At 29.0% G+C, this 21526-nt stretch overlaps 2 protein-coding genes across 3 annotated transcripts; one reads left to right on the forward strand and one right to left on the reverse strand.

Annotated features, from left to right (window-relative positions):
• The first annotated feature begins 214 nt into the window (after window positions 1-214).
• Window positions 215-5062, forward strand: LOC109605381 (guanine nucleotide-binding protein subunit beta-5). The gene is made up of 9 exons (XM_020021956.2): window positions 215-458; window positions 514-650; window positions 1852-1970; window positions 2051-2177; window positions 2819-2962; window positions 3028-3168; window positions 3413-3509; window positions 4066-4232; window positions 4322-5062. Exons 1-9 carry the CDS (start codon window positions 344-346, stop codon window positions 4331-4333), a joined length of 1059 nt encoding a protein of 352 aa, XP_019877515.1. The 5' UTR covers window positions 215-343; the 3' UTR covers window positions 4334-5062.
• Window positions 5063-6200: 1138 nt separating this feature from the next.
• Window positions 6201-19482, reverse strand: LOC109605867 (basigin). 2 transcript variants are annotated; one of them, XM_049970202.1, is made up of 7 exons: window positions 19266-19482; window positions 8532-8631; window positions 7347-7534; window positions 7177-7290; window positions 6916-7116; window positions 6723-6858; window positions 6201-6685 (listed from the first exon to the last, which is right to left on the reverse strand). In XM_049970202.1, exons 1-7 carry the CDS (start codon window positions 19321-19323, stop codon window positions 6673-6675), a joined length of 810 nt encoding a protein of 269 aa, XP_049826159.1. In that variant the 5' UTR covers window positions 19324-19482; the 3' UTR covers window positions 6201-6672. The 2 variants fall into 2 exon arrangements, with proteins under 2 accessions (XP_049826159.1, XP_019878029.1); XM_020022470.2 differs by having other exon boundaries at window positions 6201-6662; window positions 19266-19481.
• Window positions 19483-21526: the final 2044 nt, after the last annotated feature.

Here is a 21526-nt window from a genome sequence, read left to right on the forward strand (position 1 = left end):
CCCTTTCAAAAATATTGGAATATATGTTGCCATCGGCACCTACGAACAGCACCCACGACATCGGCGACAATGACGAGACTATATAAACTCCGCTTAATGGATAATATTTTTAAGATTTTAAAAACTAAAATAGAATATATTTCTCATTTACATAAATTGATAAATCTATCACAATCCGTAATGTTTTAATTTTTAAAGATATGAAGATACTAATATTATTTCCGTACTGATGTTGGTGGCATTGCTTAGTGGAGTGCCTGTCAGCTGTAGTTCTCCCGAGTTTAAAATCCCCAGATGTTCCGCAAATATTTATTGATTAAAGGCGTATTTTCCAAAATTTGAAATGGAAAATGAAAATAAAGATTGTCCTGTGGAAACTATTGAATCACTGACGAAGGAAGCGGAAACACTGAAAAGGAAGCTGGAGGATGAACGACAAAAACTCAATGATGTTACACGTAGGTTTAAGTTTAATTAGTGTAAACATTTTTGTTAATATACAATATTTTATAGTGGCCACGGTGGCGGAACGACTGGACATTATTAATTATATGAATATTAAACCTCGTAGGACCCTAAAGGGCCACCAGGCTAAAGTTCTGTGTTCAGACTGGTCCCCAGACAAAAGACATATAGTTTCATCATCTCAGGTTTGGAAACAAGACTTTAATGATTGTCTCTTTTGCGGCTTTTAAGGTGGCAGAGTTTATATGTTTTGTTTGAGTTCTATATGTTGTTAAATTTTGTTCAGATATTTCATGTATTAATCCAATAATTACTGACCATACCAGGAAAGAAAGTTATGATTAAAGTATCATACTATGGATCAGTTTGTCATTGACTGTTTGGGTTTGGTGGGCTCAGCTTGTTTAGTGATGGTGTGTTATAGTGGTTTAAAATATGGCTTGTTATCGAAGGGTCTGATAAAAAATCACTATCCAGGAAGTGGAATTAAAGTTTTAAAAAACAAATCAGTATAAATGTTCATCAGACACCTTTTTTATAAACATGTTTATAAATTTTACAAAAATACAGGGTGTTATCTTATCCAACAAATTTTATGTTATTTCTATATATATATATATATATATATATATATATATATATATATATATATATATATATAGAAATTAACCACATACTCACAGTTACATAAGATGTCCATTTAAAAAAAATATGATAAATCTACTACTTATGCGACAGTGAGTATGATGATAGAATTTGTCGGATAAGATGCGAAACATCCTGTATAGAAGGTTAAAAAGATCGGTGTGCTAAAATTGGATTCGGCGGGCCAAAGCTTGTATTCAAATCAATGGGAACAATTTCGAACAGTTTTTATAGACGAATTGGAATATTTTCCTGTTGCTCCATTACAATTTTTTTTATAAACGGACTTCTTATGTAACAGTATGTGGTTAAAATTTTTCAGTTAAGTTGTGGAACACCTTGTATATGCTCCTATATTTTTATTTATATTGGAGTGGTTTTTGCAGTAGATTGCTTTTATGTTTTTGACAATATTAATTTTGGTTGTCCGGGGACATTAGAAAACTGAACATAGAAGTTATACTGTAAGTTAACAAATTTTGCCCCACTTTCATAATAATTCTGCATGAAAGTTAATTAATTTCATATTATAAATTGATACTATAATTGAAATTATAAGTGTACTTATTGTGATTTTTACGCAGAATCTTGCACATGTAAGTGGTGATAGTTTAAATGTGAGGATAGCACCATTTGAATACAGTTCAACTAATCCAATGACATTTTGAAAAAAATTACATACACTCTTATCTAATTCATTCAAATCACTATACTAAACTGGTGTACTGTTGCACTGTGTAGGATGGTAAGATGATTATTTGGGACGCTTTTACAACTAACAAGGAGCACGCCGTCACGATGCCGACGACTTGGGTGATGGCATGCGCCTACGCACCGTCCGGAACGTTGGTGGCTTGCGGGTACTGTCTCACGATTTTTCATTATTTTAAGACTCACCTGTTGGGTTAGGGTATAATGTTTCCGTGTCCGTCTGTTTCAGGGGCCTTGACAATAAAGTAACAGTTTACCCTTTAAGTTTGGAGGAGGATGTTACTCTTAAGAAAAAGACTGTGGGTACACACACGAGTTACATGAGCTGTTGTCTCTTCCCAAATTCCGATCAACAGGTAAATCAAATAGAACTTTTTGTCCAAGCGAAAAATATGGACTTGTTCAAAAAAAGTTAGTTATTCACCTTTTATTATTTTAACTTTAGAACTTTTTAATTGAAAGTAAATGAAAAATAAAACACCTAGTGTGAAATTTTGAAAAAATTAATTTTTTACATATTTCGATATTCTTCTATTCCTTCAAAAATAACATACTAAGATTTTAAATGAATATCTTAAATAGTCTTCGAGTTACAGCCTTCTAAGGAGTAGTGGCTCAACAATTACAAAGTTACCTTTACTATGGGGTCTAACTGTTATTTTTCCGGCTGTAATGATGAAAGAATTTATATTGATCCAACTCAAGGATATTCAGTTTGTTTCCGTTTTTAATGCAATTAGCACTAGGTATGACCCGTAACATAAATCACTAATTTTAATTTTTGACCAAATTTGTACATTGAGCTGGACATGAACATAGCAAATTTAACTTTGGAAGGGATTTTTAATGATTAAATCTGTTATTTAATATATCTTTATATAATCCAGTTTGTTTTGTAAATTTGGCCTATCTCCATGGCATAGACTCTTGCATTTTTATAAACATACGACAAGTCTATATTCCTTCAACAGATTTTGTTTAACTTTTCGCATTTCAGATACTAACAGGCAGTGGAGATTCTACATGCGCCCTTTGGGACGTAGAATCCGGGCAACTATTGCAAAGTTTTCATGGTCATTCTGCGGATGTTATGTCTATTGACTTGGCTCCCTCTGAAACTGGGAATACATTTGTCTCAGGTGTAAGTATTTGTTGCTCTAATTTTATGTTTCCTATTTAAATATTTAATTTATTCCGATGTTTTAGAGCTGCGACAAAATGGTTTTAATTTGGGACATGAGGTCTGGCCAATGTGTGCAATCTTTCGAAGGACACGAATCCGATGTCAACAGCGTTAAATTTCATCCTAGTGGCGACGCAGTGGCAACCGGAAGCGACGATGCTACAGTAATATATTCCTCTTTTCCTTCTAATCTTTAGAGATCGTTATAGTTTTATTAGTTGCATCAGATCGGAAGTATGAAGGGTGTATGCGCAAGAGAGATATATTTCTCTAGTAAAACTAACGATCTGTATAGTCGAGAGTTTTATTTACCATTTGTATGATTTATTCGGTAATTAAGACTCCTTTAACTGAAGTTTTCTTTTCAAATTGTATGTTAATGAATGGGTACATTGTTTATATTTTTAGTGTCGCCTTTTCGATCTTAGGGCGGATAAGGAAGTGGCGGTGTATAGTAAAGACAGTATTATTTTCGGCGTGAATTCTGTTGATTTCTCAGTGTCAGGTATGCTGTTTTTGTATGTAGTGTTACACGTTGAAGACCGCATGTCCACCGACGGGTCACTACGCAACATTACCGGCCCGCGTGCTCACGGGTGGCACACGACATGTTTTACGTCATCGCTTGTACACCGATGGGCATGATTTAAATACAATTTATGTACAGTAAAGATACTGTAAATCTAGGGGTTTAATAATATCTACATCAAATTATTATACACAAAAAAATACTTAAAAATAATATACATAATTAACAATAAGAAAAATGCCGGTCCATGTGTGAGAAATACGATTTTGCAATGTGGTCTTCAACGTGTTAATTTAATAGGCTGAACAAAAAGAATATGGTAGATAACGTAAAATGTGTGAATATGAATTTCTTATGATGACTTTAATATCAAAAATATCCGAAAATTTCAAATAGTGATTCAACTCGTTAGTTCTTACCAACAACGTAACCATTAACGCCAATACACATTGTCTGATTTAGTATATTCTCTAATGATACCATTTAAAAATATTTTAACAAGTACTAATCTAATAAGAAATATAAATTTTAGGTCGACTGTTGTTTGCCGGCTACAACGATTACACAGTGAACGTGTGGGACACGCTCAAGTGTGTAAGGGTTTGTTTACTCTATGGACACGAGAATAGAGTTTCATGCCTTCAAGTTTCACCAGATGGTACAGCTTTATCGACTGGTTCCTGGGACTACACCCTTAGGGTAATTTTCTTTCATTAAATTGTTATAGTTCCCATATATGATTTATTATTGTCAAATATTTTTTTTGAATTCTATTCTTATTGTTCCAGGTGTGGGCTTAATTTCCTCAACACTGCCCAAGTTCTTTTATGTTGTAATAGGAAATTTATTTGTGGATTGGGAATATTTCCGGCGTTGGTGAAGTACAATTTTTCCAAAATAACACAGATTAAAAGTTTGAAGAAATAATGGATATTGTACTTTTCAATGCTAGGTGATAACAAAATGGAATATATCAAATGATCTTGTAACTGATTATCCTTTATCATTTGAAATAGTTATAATATAGAAATCAAAAGAAACCCGTAACAGTTTCAAAACAATAATCATTTGAAAAGTGCTATAGAACTAGGTTATAAAAAATTTCTAGTCCAACATTAATGTCTAGTACTATTATTCAAAGGATAATTTTGAAAAATAGATTGGAATTTGTACATTTAATGTTAGATGGAGATAACTAATTGATTGTTATGTATTATATGTTTAAGACAAAAACATTTATAACTTTATTTGATATAGAAATTGGACTAGATGACCTGTTAATTGAACAATTTTGATCCAATGTTGGTTGAAAAATTGTTTTAGATAAGTAGACAATGATAAGAATTCCTGTTACCTAAAATAGGTATAGTACCATAGATATTCTTTAAATTGTTATTTAAATAAATAATTTATTTTGTTGATATTTGATTGCTAACGGATTACGTGATCTAATTTTATTTGAGAACGCAATGTTAATTATGTATTAGTTCATTGTAAAGAATTTAATTGTGATTAAATTTTTAAAACAGTGACGTGTTTGATTGACGTTTTGTAACGTTTAATACGTAACTCGACGGTTTGATCTTTGCTTAATATTCTATATGGTAATAAAGACAACAGTTTTGTTGAAGGTATTTATTGAAAACATATTGAAATTTAAATTGAGATCATCCGACGTGATACAACAATGATGTATCAAGTGCGAATCTCTTTTTTAAAAAAGCGTAAGTATGTATTTGGTTTCGTCCGATGATAACATATTTGTCTCGAATACTATGATGTCTTATTTGACCAACAATATTTTTTGTGCAAGCACCAATTAATTTAAATCTAATTTGCAGCTAGTTAAAAGTTTGTTTAAATCGTAAGGTGGAACCCAAAAGTAATGTGACTATAAAACGGAACAAAATACTCGTACTCATCTGGAATTTTGACTTCCACCTTAAATGGAAATTTATTAATATTTATATTAATTAAATCTATGGGATGACTTAAAAATAATATACAATATGCATTTGAGTAAAAAATAAAGTTCTAGCTATGTTATTTTTAAGTCACAATTTATAAAGTTATATTTCTAATATTGTATCTTGTGTTAAAATTTAATTGTGAAGTATAGAATATTATTTATAGAAATGGTTCACATCCAGAATCTGTGCAGACCACCACAAGCGACTAATAATTTCATAGAAATTAAGACAATCGGCCATGTGGTGGTCGCTCATTGGTCATCGTAACTTAATTGTTTAGTCTATATTACATTAATATTTTAAAATGGCAGAATGACCTTAATTTCTTTCCTAAAAATAGCATGGTGAGGTGAGTTAAGCATTTTTTTTACTAATTTATGAACCTACCAAAAATTAATAAAAATCGAGTACCGATCGAATCAACGTCTAAAACCAGTCAAACTTTGGCACAAGAACACTCATTCCGGTGAACCGATGTGACTGATGAAAACGTGGAAATTTAAACGGTACCCTGTAAAACCGGTATCACCTAGATTGATTTAAACATATATGAAATATAACTCTTCCAATATAGAGATTAAAACTATAGAAGTTCATTAACTGAAATTAAATATTATATCGTGTAACTTTAAGCACATCTTTCAAATAGTAGAATCTCAACTATCACATAAAATAGAACAAAAAATAAAATAAACAGTCCAAATGTGTAAACACAATTTATAACAATACATTTATAAACAGGAGTGTATACATATCTTAATTTAATTATTTACAAGTTTGGATGACAGTTCGTCACTAAATTGCGGCCCTTTTATGTGTACATAATAATAAATTTAAGTTAAGTAAGTACATTTGTTTGTATAAAAAAATAAAATGCCCGTGTATGTATGTGGAACAGAAAAGTGTTGCGAACGTTGGATTAATTATTCCAAAAAGGCCGCAATCTAACGTTGAACAAGTCTAAAAGGGAAGGCGTTATAACAACAACACTGTGACTTGACAGCTCTTCGGTTCACTAGATGACGAAACTGCAACGGTATCTCCTAAATCTTTACATTTTTATTTATAATTTTTTGTTTTGTTTGTATTACTTTTCAACAATTTTCATTGCCTGTGTCTGACAGTGGAACCCCCTCTTCCGTGATCTGGTGTTGTTTTTCTAAAAAAAATTATTTACATAATCTTTGTATAATGAAAATTAGTTATATTCTTTACTTACTGATCAGGACTTTGGTCCGTATCACTTTCGTCAAGTTCTGATTTGTTATGTTTCTTTTCATAGATGAAGATAATTGCACACAAAATAACGACCTCAGCTACAATTCCCAGGAAAGGCCAAAGGGCTGCATATTTATCTACAAAACGATAAAATGTATCATTTATTCTTATTCACTAGTAACTTTTTAACCAACCTTTAATTCTAACCATGCATTTGGATTCAACAATTTCACCAATATTTGATGTGCCCACACAGATGTAATACCCTCTGTCTTTCAAGGTGATGTTACTGATGGTCAAAATAGCATTTTCAATATTTCCGTCTTCTTCCTTACCGATTTCCGTTCTTTCATCATCAGGAATTTCTGTTTTATTTGTTTCTGGATCGTTTTCACCTATAAATTCGTAACAATAATTAATGTCGTCGGTTGTTCAAATTCGTTTTTAGCATGTACCTAAGAAATACCATTTGAGTGATGGATGTGGCTTTCCTGCAACTTCGCAGCGTATCCGCAGTTTTTCACCTTCAACAACGTTGATGTTTTGTGGTACCCTCACGTACACTTTGCCTGGGAATGAATGTTTTAAATAACTGAATCGATAACTTTTGAAAGTATTCACTTACTGGCTACTTTGTAGTGGGATTTCATGGTTTTGCCGTCGACTAACGCCTCGCACGTATAGTTTCCTACGTCACTCTCTTCGGCGTTGTTAATTTTTAGTACGAAATTGCCGTTAGATGATGACGGTGACTCCATCGTCGCCCTGCTGTTCAAAGATGTGTACTCCGAAATTTTCTTATCCTCTTTCAACCTGTAATAACAAAAACAGTCTTTCGTTTATGATTTGACATTAGTAAATCTAGTAAAATCTTAATTTTGACTCTGGATATTTTACAACCGATATTGCGATAATAAACTTGGCGCGTTTTCAATCGGTTTATTTACAGTCCGCTAGTGAAACCCGTTGCCAATATTTGTTCTCGCGATGTAAATTGTAGTCTATAAAAAATACATATCGTAATTTACATTTAATTGGATTTGATAAGAAATTGTAAAATTTTATAAATTTTAAACTATTAAGACGATTCAAGGTGAGGCAGAGGAATCTATCCAATTTAAAAAATAAATAACACCTTAACTTTTTATTATTTATTAACGGCTGGCTAATCGCCTCTTAAAGTGAACTAGAATAAACTGACTTAGATTAAACCATCATTTATCTTTTCGTATGACGTCAGGTGATTTCAGAAATAAAGTTGGGTGCTTCTGTTTGATCAAAAATTCTTACAACTTATTACTGCTTTTATATATTTGTGGACTACACTTTTTGTTTTGTACTGTAATAATGATAAACGATTTCGTTTATTTAATTTTAATAATCTTCTCCCCGGTCAACTTATTCTATTCACTATTTTCAAATATTTTGAAATATCAAGAATACGAATTTATATGAAAATAAATAAATAAATAAAAAAGTTAGTCTAAAATCTGTTTTTATTAAAGAGGTTATGATGAAATTGGTCGCTAAGATGCTTAACGTTATTTCAAGTCTCCTTTAAGTAACAAACGTTCTAGTCTTCGAATTCTTCGATTTTCTGTTACTCTCTCGTTTAGGTAGTAATGTGTCGATTCAATTTTTGAACTGGCATCAAATGTGTGCGAAATAGGTAGTAAACAATGCTTCAATAATAAATTCGTCAGATTCCTCTGTCCTACCATGGATATGGAACGTTTCTAAATTTTTCACTTGCCTAAACATTGTTAACAGGAATTAATTAACAAATAAAATAAAAATTGGATTTACTCACCATGTTACTTGCACATCTTTAGGATCATTGGCTGATACATTACAGGATATTGAGAAAGATTTTTTGTATTCAATTTCTATCTTCCCCGGATTTGTCGCCACTGAAACAAAACGAGTACAAAATAAAATTTGGTGTACATTATCGAATTATTCTAATTTTAATTAACGAGATTCATGTGAACGATCAGTCATCAATGCAATATTAAGTTTATGTTTGCCCAAAAAATAACGGCCCTGTTATTGTAATAAAAACGCCTTTAATACATCGAAACTAATTTTCTTTATGCTTCCATTATAAACTCGACCACAGTAAATATTTGGATTATGAACTATGTAATAAAATAAATATGCGGCATAAATCTGAAACCAACTTCAAGAGTGGAATGGTGAAACTTGAAGTCTCGATTTATAGATTATCGAACTGCGATATGTGCCGACGAATGATGTCCATAAAAAACGGTAAATTAATCAGTTGGTTTTATTTTTAGGTGCTAGTGGTTAGTCGCCTTGTACCATAGTAATTCGTTGAAGTGACATAAATGTTTGGTGAATTTAATCCATTTTCCTAGTTGAATGTGTTTGACGACACAAGTTCTTTCATAGGAAATTTACTGGTAAATGATTGCCGGAAATAAATGATTAATAACTTGCCTCGACGTTTATGAAACATAATAAAGACTTAATGAAAGCTATTTTTATCATTCGGATTAAATTATTGTTTCCGTCGATGGAGTCATATTTTTGGTGGATTCATATATTTAATCGTCATAAAATAATTTAACAAATTTGTCAAACTATGTAAATTTAATTTAAGCCATTTTTAGAATATACATATTTTCCCATTTTTTTACTAAACCATTAAAAATAATTAATTTTTTCCACGTTTATTTCTTCTAAATAATAAGTATAAAATTTGGCTAACATGCTTATTTTTCAAATATTTTATACATTTTTTCTAAACTTAATTTTATTTTTATTACCCTAGTTTTGTAGCTTTACCTCCGCTGAAAAGGAATTTTTCAATCGATCAGCATCACTTTGAATCGAAAGAAACGTTTTTAGAAATTCAAATAGTTACCAAAAACTTAAGAAATAATTTCAATAATGAGAACATGATCAATTAAATACATCAACTATTAAAAAACATGAGCATAAAGAATTATTACAAGGATAATTTGATATTGAATTAAAATTCCAATAAATCCACATTATCAAAGACAAAAAACTAATTTATTAAAAAGTTTCAAGTTAAGTGTTTCACAAATAAAATTTTACTTACGGAACGAAAAATTGATTAATATTAGTATTAATCAGTATTTTTAAATGTGTTAAATCCTGTTCGTTCAACCAAATGTTTGTGACTTACTTCTTTAGTGTTACATATTTTAAGTGCTGTGTCACCATAATTTGTCTATTTTATCTGTATATTTCTTTTTTCCTTTTTGACATAAATAAAAATATAAAATAAATATTTTCTAATAATAGAAATATGTTGCTAATAAGAAACATAAGAGTTAACAATGATCTATGTGACCATTCCAAATGTTTGCAATAAATCTAATTTTGAAAACATTTGCCAGTCTAATTTAGGAAATATAAATGTTCTTCAAATAAGTATAATTATGTTTTTGTGACGTATATTGTGTTGAGTTTGTAACTATATATTTTTTTATTTTTTAATTACGTGTAACTGTAATAAGAAACATGTTTCATTTGGATTTTTGATCAAAATTCTGATGATCAGTTTTGGGGCAAAACAACATTCCTTGTTTGATTTTGATATAATTATCAAGTGATAATTATCAGTGAACTCTGCCATTATTACTGAGTGTTTTTGTATAATCTATTTTATAATGTGCAAATTAAGTGTCATGTCCCTCGTCCGCAAACGTCACATTATAATTAAGAGCTTTGAATGACACTTAATTAACATTCCAGCTAAAAATGTAACACCAGACCAAAAACAACAATTAATTTCGTCGACGTTGCAACGTTGTGATAATTATACGAAAAGTATACCTATAACTGTAATGTTCAATTTGGAGATAATAATATTAACACTCTTTTGATTGTTTAATAAATTTACAATATAAGAGACTGGTACGAGGCTACTGTTTGGAAAATTCTCGTCGAGTTTAAAGACGACTTAACACACACCTTCTTCACATATAAACTAAATTAAACAAAATCGATAAAACATTAAATTGCTGTATCCTCTAATTAATGGACGCCGTAAATTCAATGTATAGGAACACTCCTGGATAGATAATGGAAGGTGTGTATGTGTGTCATCATTCTCGACGTGTCGAGATCGAAAACTTTCCAAAAAGAACTTCGAAACCGAGTCTAATTTTGAAACCAGATAAAGTTTATCAGTACCTTATTCATGCATTGCATTCACAATGTTGACACTATAGAAATGCGTACGTGCTTTGCATGAGCATTCCCTTAACATTCTTCATAAATCATTCTATTATTAATATATTTTGGAACCCTATAAATATTATTGAATTTTTTAATTCTACGTAAAATTTTAAACCTATTACGTTTTGAACTGTATTCCTATTTTCATTTTTGTTTTCAAGACATTTATTTTTTTCAAAAATTTTCATTCGTAGTGTGACTAACTCGCATACAATTTATCAAAAGAGTAGGAGACATTAATTTCTAAATATTATACAGGCCGTTTCGTAAATTCGTCTACATTTTTTCTATTCTAAATGCCAATAAAAAATATTTCAAATTTTATTCTTTATTGACATGTAGAATATTATATATCTAAAATGAATATGTCAATAAGACGAGTATTCACACAAGCATGTTTTATATTTGCTAAATAATATTTATATTGGACATATCAGAAGAGATTTTTATTATACAGAAATGTTTACATATTTTGTAATTATTTTATTTCTACCATACTCAGTGTCAAAAAATGGTAAATACATCCATTATTACTATTTTTTTTGGTTCAGTAAACCTTTTTGCTGGACATTTTTGGAACGAGAAAAATTTATTGTTCGTATAATATTGTTCAGTGGCACAAGAAATTTATTTGTTTTTGTAAAACCAAACAATTAAGATACCTCCTGGAATTAATTTTTCAAAAAACAAAAAAACTTTGTGAGACTGGTCTTTATAAAAGTAGTGTAAAGCAAATTGATATCGTTCGCAGGTTGTCTGTTACAAAACTGTGTGCATTTCGTGACAGAATTATGAATCTCAATTGAGGTGAGCCGCATAGAAAAATATAGTGCATAAAAAATAATTTCTATCTGTAAATGCAATGCATTTTTGAGTTTATCTACGATTAAAGCTGAAATTCTGAAGCCGAATGTTCCATCAAAGACCACCGATGTTTAACTGAAGTAGGTTTACCTACATCTGTCAAAAAACATCCCCTTTCAGGTAAAATGTATGAAGAAAATTGATTTTTGCCTTCATTAGTCAGATTTGATTAGAGTACTATTTAGTTAAAGTTTCATTTTAAATTTTAGTTTAAAACTGATGGTAATATTTTTGTAAGACGTCTTAAAATTGACAGACTAAATCAAAGTACGTTTTACTTAGTATATATATTTAGTTTTGGGTTTTGGTCATAGTACGGATTCAATTCATCGCATCAAAGGGATTATGGATAAGAAAAAGTACAATAAAGTATTGTAATTCTATACATTACATTTTAAAATGTGGAATATGTCCCTAAAATTTCTGTTCCCCACACGATAACGATTCAAAAACACACCACAAAACTGGTTAAGTATATATAATTAAAAAATTAGAAAATTTATAAGAAGTAGTTGAAAAAATAGGAAAGAAATTTAAAAATGATGATGACCTTTTATAAAAGATTAAAATTGTTTGGGAAAATAAGGAAGTAATCTATGTCAAAAGAATGCTGTGTTGTGATAAAAAATCAAGGATATTGAACGAAATATTGAGTTCTTTTATTGTTATATATTATTTAATAAATTTGTTTCTTAATTTATGTATATATATGTATAATCATTTCAATTGATTAAACTCTTGGAACGTGTCTACCAAGAATGAATTCTATGTATGAAAATATATTTAAAAAAATAGATAACATAGGAGCCATAGCTGTAACCAACATTTCAGATCTTATCTATAAATCATTTAGGTGAATCACTAATATATATATATATATATATATATATATATATATATATATTATTGTCACCGTCTGTGGCTAGTCTGGACCGCTATAAATATCAAAAATTTTTTATTATAGTAAATTAAGAATAAAATTTGGTCGATGGCACGAAATCAACATGGATTCACTATTCGACAAAATAATTCAGAATGCGACCTGACAAATCGCCCACATGCTGAAACAAAACCGATTGCCAAGACGGTGAAGAAACTACACACGTGTCTAAAATGGCTCGGATCTGAGTGATACAGATGTTCGTTACGATTAATTTAAACATTTTTTGTTAATTTAGAACATAAATGAGGTTTGGTGATCAGGAAGTACTAACAGAATTTAAAAAGCTTTCAAACAAAATCCGACGTAGTAAGTCACATCGGTATTATTGTGATATAATAATAAATAATACTATAGAGGTGTAGAAAATGTCTTGAAAATGGATTATAATGATAACATAGATTATTAGTTATCTGATAAATACACAAAAATCTGAACAATTCGTCCGATTTGTCGCGATTTGAAAATTAATTGAATGTGAATTTATTTTGTAATTAATTGAAAGCGATAAAATGTAAAAATAATTTTAATGAGACTGTTGTTATCAAGTATTTTCGCGAAATTTGTGGTACTTTACTCATCTACAAAAATAACTTTATTGGTAATAAGAAATTTAAGCCAAAGTTTTAACAATAAAGATTTCTAGAATCGTTTAACGTACAATGATTATTTGTATAATTAATGAAATTAACGTAATTACATAACTATGTTTATTTGTAGTAAACCACGTTAGGACTTTTAGTGGATTACCTACCAATTATACCAATGTAAAATTTTCCAACGTTCGCAGGCAAGTATATATTTTGTTAATTATCGTAATATTTATGGCTGGAAAATTATATGTTTCAAGATGGGCCAAAAATTTTGTTAAAAATCTCCTGAAAGAGCGGTTTATTCAAAAAATCTAAATCAAGTAAGTATTAATATAAAAATTAATTGATTTAAGTACATTCTTTTATTATTTTAAAACAATAGTTATATAAATTATTTTTATCTCACACAATCTGTAACTATACAAAATTTTTTTAAATTAATCAAATATAACAAAAATGATGATTATTCGATATCTACAGAAATATCAGATTTTATAGAATTTTGAAATTTTCTAGGATTAAATTATTTTCAAGAAAAGACTGATATAGTGTTAATTATACTGATTCTGAAATTTTCTAGGATTAAATTGTTTTCATAAACTACAATGACATTGGAAAATATTGTCTCCAGTTTTTATCACTTGTTATATTTTATCTTTATTGGAACAATATTAAGGTCCGCCACATTGTCACGTAAACCGGTATTAATCCCTTATCTTTTTGTGTTATTTGATCATTAACATTAAAATATAAACGACGATTATAGGTTGACCTAAATCTTATACTGTACAGATGAGAACAATGTTCTTTTTGTAAATGTGACGATATTCCAGCGATTCATGCTCTTTATGAATCATAATGTTGACTCATTTCGTAGAAGTGCATATCTAATATTAGCGATCATTTTGTTACCCCCTCGTGATTTGCTTTACATTACGATGAATCATAGGATTCATTGGTGGTTTGCACACGCCGTGTTCTTACAGATTAATAATAATAAGCTACAGAATTAAGAAGTGGCACTCGAGTGATAAGAATCCTCCATGAGTAAATAACAAAATTGTTGAGACAATGGATATGTGTCAAGTGATGTTATCGATAAGTGCCACTAAAATGTTACTAATTGAAGTTTGGTGTGGTACAATAGACTTTGTAACTATTTTATTCTAAAATATTATACACCGATTCTGAGTGAATGTAGAAAATACATATAGATTTCAATTAAAATTATTATGTTTTATTTTATTTTAAACCTCTTTTAAAGGAGTAGCAGGGAAGTGTTTTATCAACGGGTACTACAGTTAATAAGACGGAAAATTAATTAATCATATAAGTGAAATTTTAGTTTGAGTATTGAATATTTTGTAATTATTTCATTTCTACCATATTTAGCATCAAAAAAATATACAAACGTAAAAAATTATCGATGCTGAACATCAAGTTTCTTCTAAAAATGTACGAGGAATGTTAACCTTTGCCTACAAAAAACACCTTTATTTGTCACTGCAAGAATGGAATAGTGACGAATTAAAATTTCACATGTTAAACATGATGTCTTGGTGTATTTTTTAAACGTTCTAAAAATGAGAGACTAAATCCAATGTATGTTTGCATCACACTAGTAAGTGTTGGAAAAGAAGATTCGAGGCCAGAAATTCAACAGATTCAAATGGGAAAATATCGACGATGATATTTTTTTATTTATACCAAAACGATGACGTCCAGTGATAAAAAACAAAGGATATTGGACGGAATATTGATTATTTTTAATGTTATATACAAAATAATAAAATTATTTAATTTGTTGCTTCAATTATGTCCACACAAAAATTGAAAAGTCAAAATCAGTTGGTAATGAAGCTAAATAAATGCAGTTACGGGTTCTAAGTAATAATTTGGCAATAATATAAAATAAATATTTAACTATGTCTCAAAAGTGGAATGTGGTGAAAATGTATAAGATTATCAATTAAAAAAAAGTTTATTATAAACATTTATAATATATTGTGGATATCAAAGACCTTTTTGATATTGTTTGCAGACAAATTTCCCTTGGGAATCTGATAAATAAATAGAGGATGTGCCCTTTTATATTGATTCCGATGTCGAACGTTCCTTTCCAGCATCTTTATCAATTTCAGACCCGGTTTGGGAGAATAAAAGAACGAACGGACCAACATAATATACTAAAGTGCACAAGAAATCAACTACATATTGAACGGAAACTTCGTCCGGCACTAGAAATAACAATGATCGAATGTGCTGAACTCTTAATTCAGTTTGTCCAAGGTTTGTACAAATATTTATAGTATGAACAAAGCGAATGCTTTGTCGTAACCGTTGTTTATCGCTTCAGTCGATAAAGAGAGTGTGTTTACGTACAAAGGAATAACATATTTTTCTATGATGCGCCAACACATTAAATACATATTGTCATTTTAAATCGTTTGCTTTGTCGCTGTAAGCTATTATTACATTTTAGCTTTATCTACAGGTGCGTTCACAAAAGAACTACTTCACATTTTTAAAACGGTTACTTCGATCAATCGATGGGAGGAATGGTTGACCATTGATGTACCCGGGTATTGTTTGAGGAGCATTAAGCGAATAAACAACGCTCCGATAAACTTAATATCGGCCAAACCCAGTTAGATAATTCAAGTTCGAGTTGAAACCGAGCTGTTATGGGGGTTTTGTTACAGAGGGATATGCATACAGAGGAATGTACCAAGTACATAATTTAATTCAATTATTTTATCAAAACGTGCCTCGACACTCAAGATTAAAGTCAATTTACGCACACAAATTACTTAATATGATTTTTATAGCTGTTGATTATAATCAATACTAATTGTTGTCATGGAGTATATGATAGTATATTGATAAGATATTATAAAGAATAATTGTGTAACCAGAAAAGATTTTGAAGTGTCCATAACATCAAAATATTAAACATTTTTCTAGACATTCCAGCTTGTTACTAAATTGTAAATTCTTATTAATACACATAGGTTGTTAAAAAAGTGTCACAAACTATGGTAGTGTGGTTCAAAATATAAAGACAAGCTTTTTAAACTTAACAATATAAACATATTTACATCTTGACCTACTATTTTAAAATGGAAACTGAGTAGTTTCATTTCGTTTAGCACTTAAAACATATTTTTAACTTCAATTGAAAATATATTAATAGCTAATTGTAAGCATATTAGTTGCACAAAAACTTGAAATATGTGTTTTTTTTTTATAATTTGGGCAATTTTTTGCTGTTAACATAATACATTTACAGCGAGATAAACAATACCATAAATGTTTTTATATTCTTGTCATTAGTTCACAGAAAACTCTTTCTGGGTTTTTAATGAGAAATTAATACTAATAATTTCGTTTAATATCTAACAAATATTTTCAACTCGTATTGAAAACATATTTATGGTCATTTTCCAACAGTATTTCAACAAAATATTTAAAATGTGTCAAAATTTCAATGTCTTATAAGACATTTATATTGAAATTATCACTGGAATAAATAGAGTTGTACTTTTTATATTCAGAAAAATTCCAGACGAAACATTTTGGCGTACTGTATACTGTTTTTTCGTGAAATTGTCTCTAAAAATATATAGATTTATTATTTTTATGTAGCATCTAAAGTATACAAAACCTTTTGATTGTTTAGTTTGATAATATAGAGTTGTTCACAACATGATCTAATCTTTAATATTGAGAAATGGTTAATTTTAAAGAAATTTTAATTTCTTCAAATACTTGAACATGATTTGAAAAGATGTTTATGACTCATTGTAAGTATATCAGTTGCATAAATATTGTGACTAGTATTATTTTTAATTTGAGTTAATTTTGTCGTTAATATGTTATTGACTTTGACAAAACTGTGCTGACTTTAATGTCTTATGAGACGTTATTATAACCGCTATAATAAATATTTTGTTAAATATTTATATTAATATTTTTTTGTCATTCATTCTAAAAAGTCTAACTATATATATTAAAGTACTGTAAAGTGATTTTCAATAAAATTATTATTATAATTGTAGTGAATTTTGTAGAATTTTCAGAAAAACTGGCAAATTATTGAATTTGAATAAAACTAACTAGAAATTATTATTTCCACATTGTTTAATATTTAAAACATATTTTAATATTAGTTGCATTCAGTTCTTTACCCTTTCATTGATTTTAACATTTATTTAAATAGATATTGTTACTGTAATAAATATTTTGTAAAATATTTGTTGTTTTTGTCAATTACTCATATAAATTCCAGACGAAACACACATCTTGATCTATTATTTAATATCGAGAAATGAATAGTTTAATTTCTATAAGTATGTGAACTGAATTGAAATATTTATTACTAATCGTAAGCTGTACAAAAATTGTGATGTGGTTTTTATTTATAATTTATTTTTACCGTCAATATGTCATCGACTTTGATAAAACATTTATAGTAAAATAATCACTATTATAAATATTTTGTTAAATATTTTTATTTTTTTCAGTTTATTCTATATATTTTGATGCATTCTAAACTGGTTTTCAATGAAATTGTTATTATAATAATAATGATTTATTTTTTCGTCGGATACTCATAGAATCTAGCATATTATTGAATTTGAATAGAACTTGCCCTGAGGGACGTTTAAAATACTTGATTTAACTTGATTTGAAGAAATATTTATTTGTATTTGTAATTCGTCTTTTTTTATAATTTGGTTCACTTTTTCTGTTAACATATCATTGATTTTGACAGAACATTTAAAACACATATGTCTTATAAGACATATTATAATTATCATACTAAGGTTATTACTGAAATAAATGTTTTGTTAAATATTTTTACTTTTTTCTCAGTCATTTACAAAAATTCCAGATGAAATATTTTGGCGATTTATATACTGATTTTTAATATAAATATCTCTAAAAATATATAGATTTATTATTTTTATGTAGGATATTTAAAGAACTTCGCAAATTATTAAATTTCAATCAAATTTGTTTTCAGGACCATTTAGAGTATTTTTAAAACAAAACTTTTTGGGTTTTTGAGTTGATAATATAAACCTATTCACTTCTTGACCTATTATTAAATATCGAGAAATGAATAGTTATAATATTTATGTCTAATTGTAAGTAGATCAGCTGCATAAATGGTTTTTATTTATAATTTGGGTTATTTTTTGGCGTTAACATGCCCCACTGTCTTATAAGACTTTTATATTGGAAATATACAGTAATAAATATTTTGTATTTTTTTTGTCATTCATTCACAAAAATTCCAGACGAAATATTTTGGCACAGCCTCTCGTTTTAAACGATTTTATTAATCTGTAAATCCTGTCGAGACGCAAATCGTCACAGAAATCGAGAACTGTGCGACAACACATCCAACTGTATCCACCCACATACACACATACAAAATCGTGGACACATTAAATTAAAAACATCCCTGAATCCTTGAATAAAATCGACGGCAAAACTGAAAATAACCAGCTACGAGTGGTAAATTTTATCGCAACAGTTCCTCATGACGTACAATTTGTTTATTTATAAATTGTATATTAACCTAAAAGTCGTGAACAACTCAAAATTGGGGCGTGAATATCGAATAGTTTGATCGCATAGAAAATTGGGACACGGTACGCGGAAAAAATTCGGTATTTGCAGTACAGCACGTTCATGACTCGACAATCCGGTAAAATTTTCCAAAAATAACATTGGGAGCTAGGAAAAATGCTACGGTGAGCAATGCCAAGAGCTTATCGATTTGGTACCGTATCCTCGAGGTTATTAGCACGAGGTCGTCGTTTAGAGGCTCTGCTGTTCAACAGCAAAATCGTCCATCCTGTGTCGCAGAAAAAATAATAATAAAAAAATTTAAAGTCCAACTTACCGGAGGAGTCAACGTGAAATAGAAAATAGAAGGCAGAACACAACACTAAATACTTCATTTCTAAATTAGTTTTGGGTCCGCTATTATTCTATACTATAACATCAACGACACGTAAATTTGACACGATCCACACACAACACGCACACTATCTTCGACTCTCGCTCATTTACTTCACTCAAAAACGACAATATAAAATGGCGATATCGGCCTAACAGTCACGAGCTAGTAGTTTACGTAATCTCCGACAGAGTGACGTCATTGGACATGCGCCTTAAAGTGGTTTTGGATGTGTTGTCGGAGTTGTCTAACGTGGTGTTGGGAACACCTACACAGGGTGTCGAAAAAAAGTTCCATTAATTTTAAAAGGACGTGGTACAGCCTGAAATTCAGAGAAAAATCTTAACGAATATGAGCCAGCCTCCAAGTAAATGGTTTCTCAGATTCCGTGGATTATTTTTCTCTATCTTCTCGTGTATTTTTATTGCATTTTGTCTTATTTTTTTATCCTTCACAATCTGTTAGCGGACATTTATTTTTTTTTCATATTTAAATCCATACTATACCCCATTAACTTATTAAGAATCTGACGATTTATATGTATCTTTTTATTTAGGCTTCTAAACATTTATAAACCGCAATATATATCTGCTCATCATTAAAATTTTAACTTTAATTACATTGAAATCGACATATTAATGAATGAATATTGTGAAAATGATATAAATAAATCTATTAGAAATCTGAGAAAACGGTTTCTTAATTTTAGAGCTGTCTTATAGCTCAGTGATTTATCATGTATTTCTTTTAACTACATAAAAAAATTGGTAAATGAAATTTCAAGCGTGACAATAAAGAAACGTAAAGAAATCTACATTGACTAAAATACTTTGAAAATTTCAAAAAAGTAGCTTACAATAATGGTCATTATTTTAGCAACTTTTTAAAATGTTAAATAATTTGGTCATAACTCTTTTATTTAATGTCAACTAAAAATAAAATTAATTTGTTTTATAGAGTACATATAATATATACTACTATATTCTTATTTTATGAAATGTAATAGAAGTAGTATGTAGTAACTTGAAAGGGATTTTTATTGATTAAATCTGTATTATTTAAGCTTAACATTAACTTTTTGTATAATATCCTTTTAGTTTTATAATTTTGTTCCCTCTCTGTAGTATAGACTCCACCAATTCTGAATATAAGACAAATCTATATTCCTTCAAGTTTCTTGAATTGGTGTGAGAGTTCATTTAATTTTGTAAAATATTTTTTCCAAATTTGATTATAAATGTGATCCCCAGTCTTTTATATAGGGGTGCTGTCTGAAGATTGAGACGGACAATACAAAACTTCGATGCTTTGATCTTTTAATCAAATCGTCACAATTTTGGATTTGTATTTGGGATTGTTCTCATGTTGAAACACATTTTTAGAGCATTTTTTCAATAAATAGAAGCAAATTATTAATTTTTAAAAATCTGTTTAACTTTGTATTTACAATACATTTTACAAGTATGTTCATTCTTATGTACATAGTAGTTTAGTACAAATATTTTGTTACCAAAATTCACTGAAATATCTCGCTACTATGTCTTCCTAATTATTTTATTCAATTTCAAAACTTTTTAATGATACTCAGCGTTAAACATAGTGTATTAGTTGTCGCTCAAGCACAAAACTTTAAATTGATCAAAAAAAGAAAAATAAATGATAAACTTTATATTATGTAAATTTTTTTAGACTGTAATAAATATTATTATGCAATATTAGACTTTTATTTTCCAATCCCACCTGTTTTCCTTGGAAAAATGTTAATAAATTTGTACTCACACGGAAAGTTGTTTAAAAGTCGAATTTTCGAAAAAACTTAAAATATAAATTTTGGACTCAAATACATCACAAAATATAGAGTGGATATGCAAAATAACTGAGGATGTATCATTCCAAAAGAGTACTAAAAACTGAAATCAAACTATATATGTTGTGGTGTTCCATATCTCATTTAGAAGGTGTAGAAAAATAGGAAAAATAACTTAAAAATAAAAAAGAATAAATAAAATAAAATTTTGAGGTTTGTTAGGATGGTATAATGAATCTAAATAAATAAATTACGCAGTTAAAATCTTAACTATAACTATTATAAGATTAAATTATTTTTCTTTAAGTACTGCGATTTACTTTAATTAAATAAATATTTAGTTTTTGTGTCAGATGTTTCGTATATATAATTAATACCTAACAGTCAGGCGGTTAAA

This window comes from Aethina tumida, chromosome 1 (assembly GCF_024364675.1).
Source record: "Aethina tumida isolate Nest 87 chromosome 1, icAetTumi1.1, whole genome shotgun sequence".
NCBI classification, from domain to species: domain Eukaryota; kingdom Metazoa; phylum Arthropoda; class Insecta; order Coleoptera; family Nitidulidae; genus Aethina; species Aethina tumida.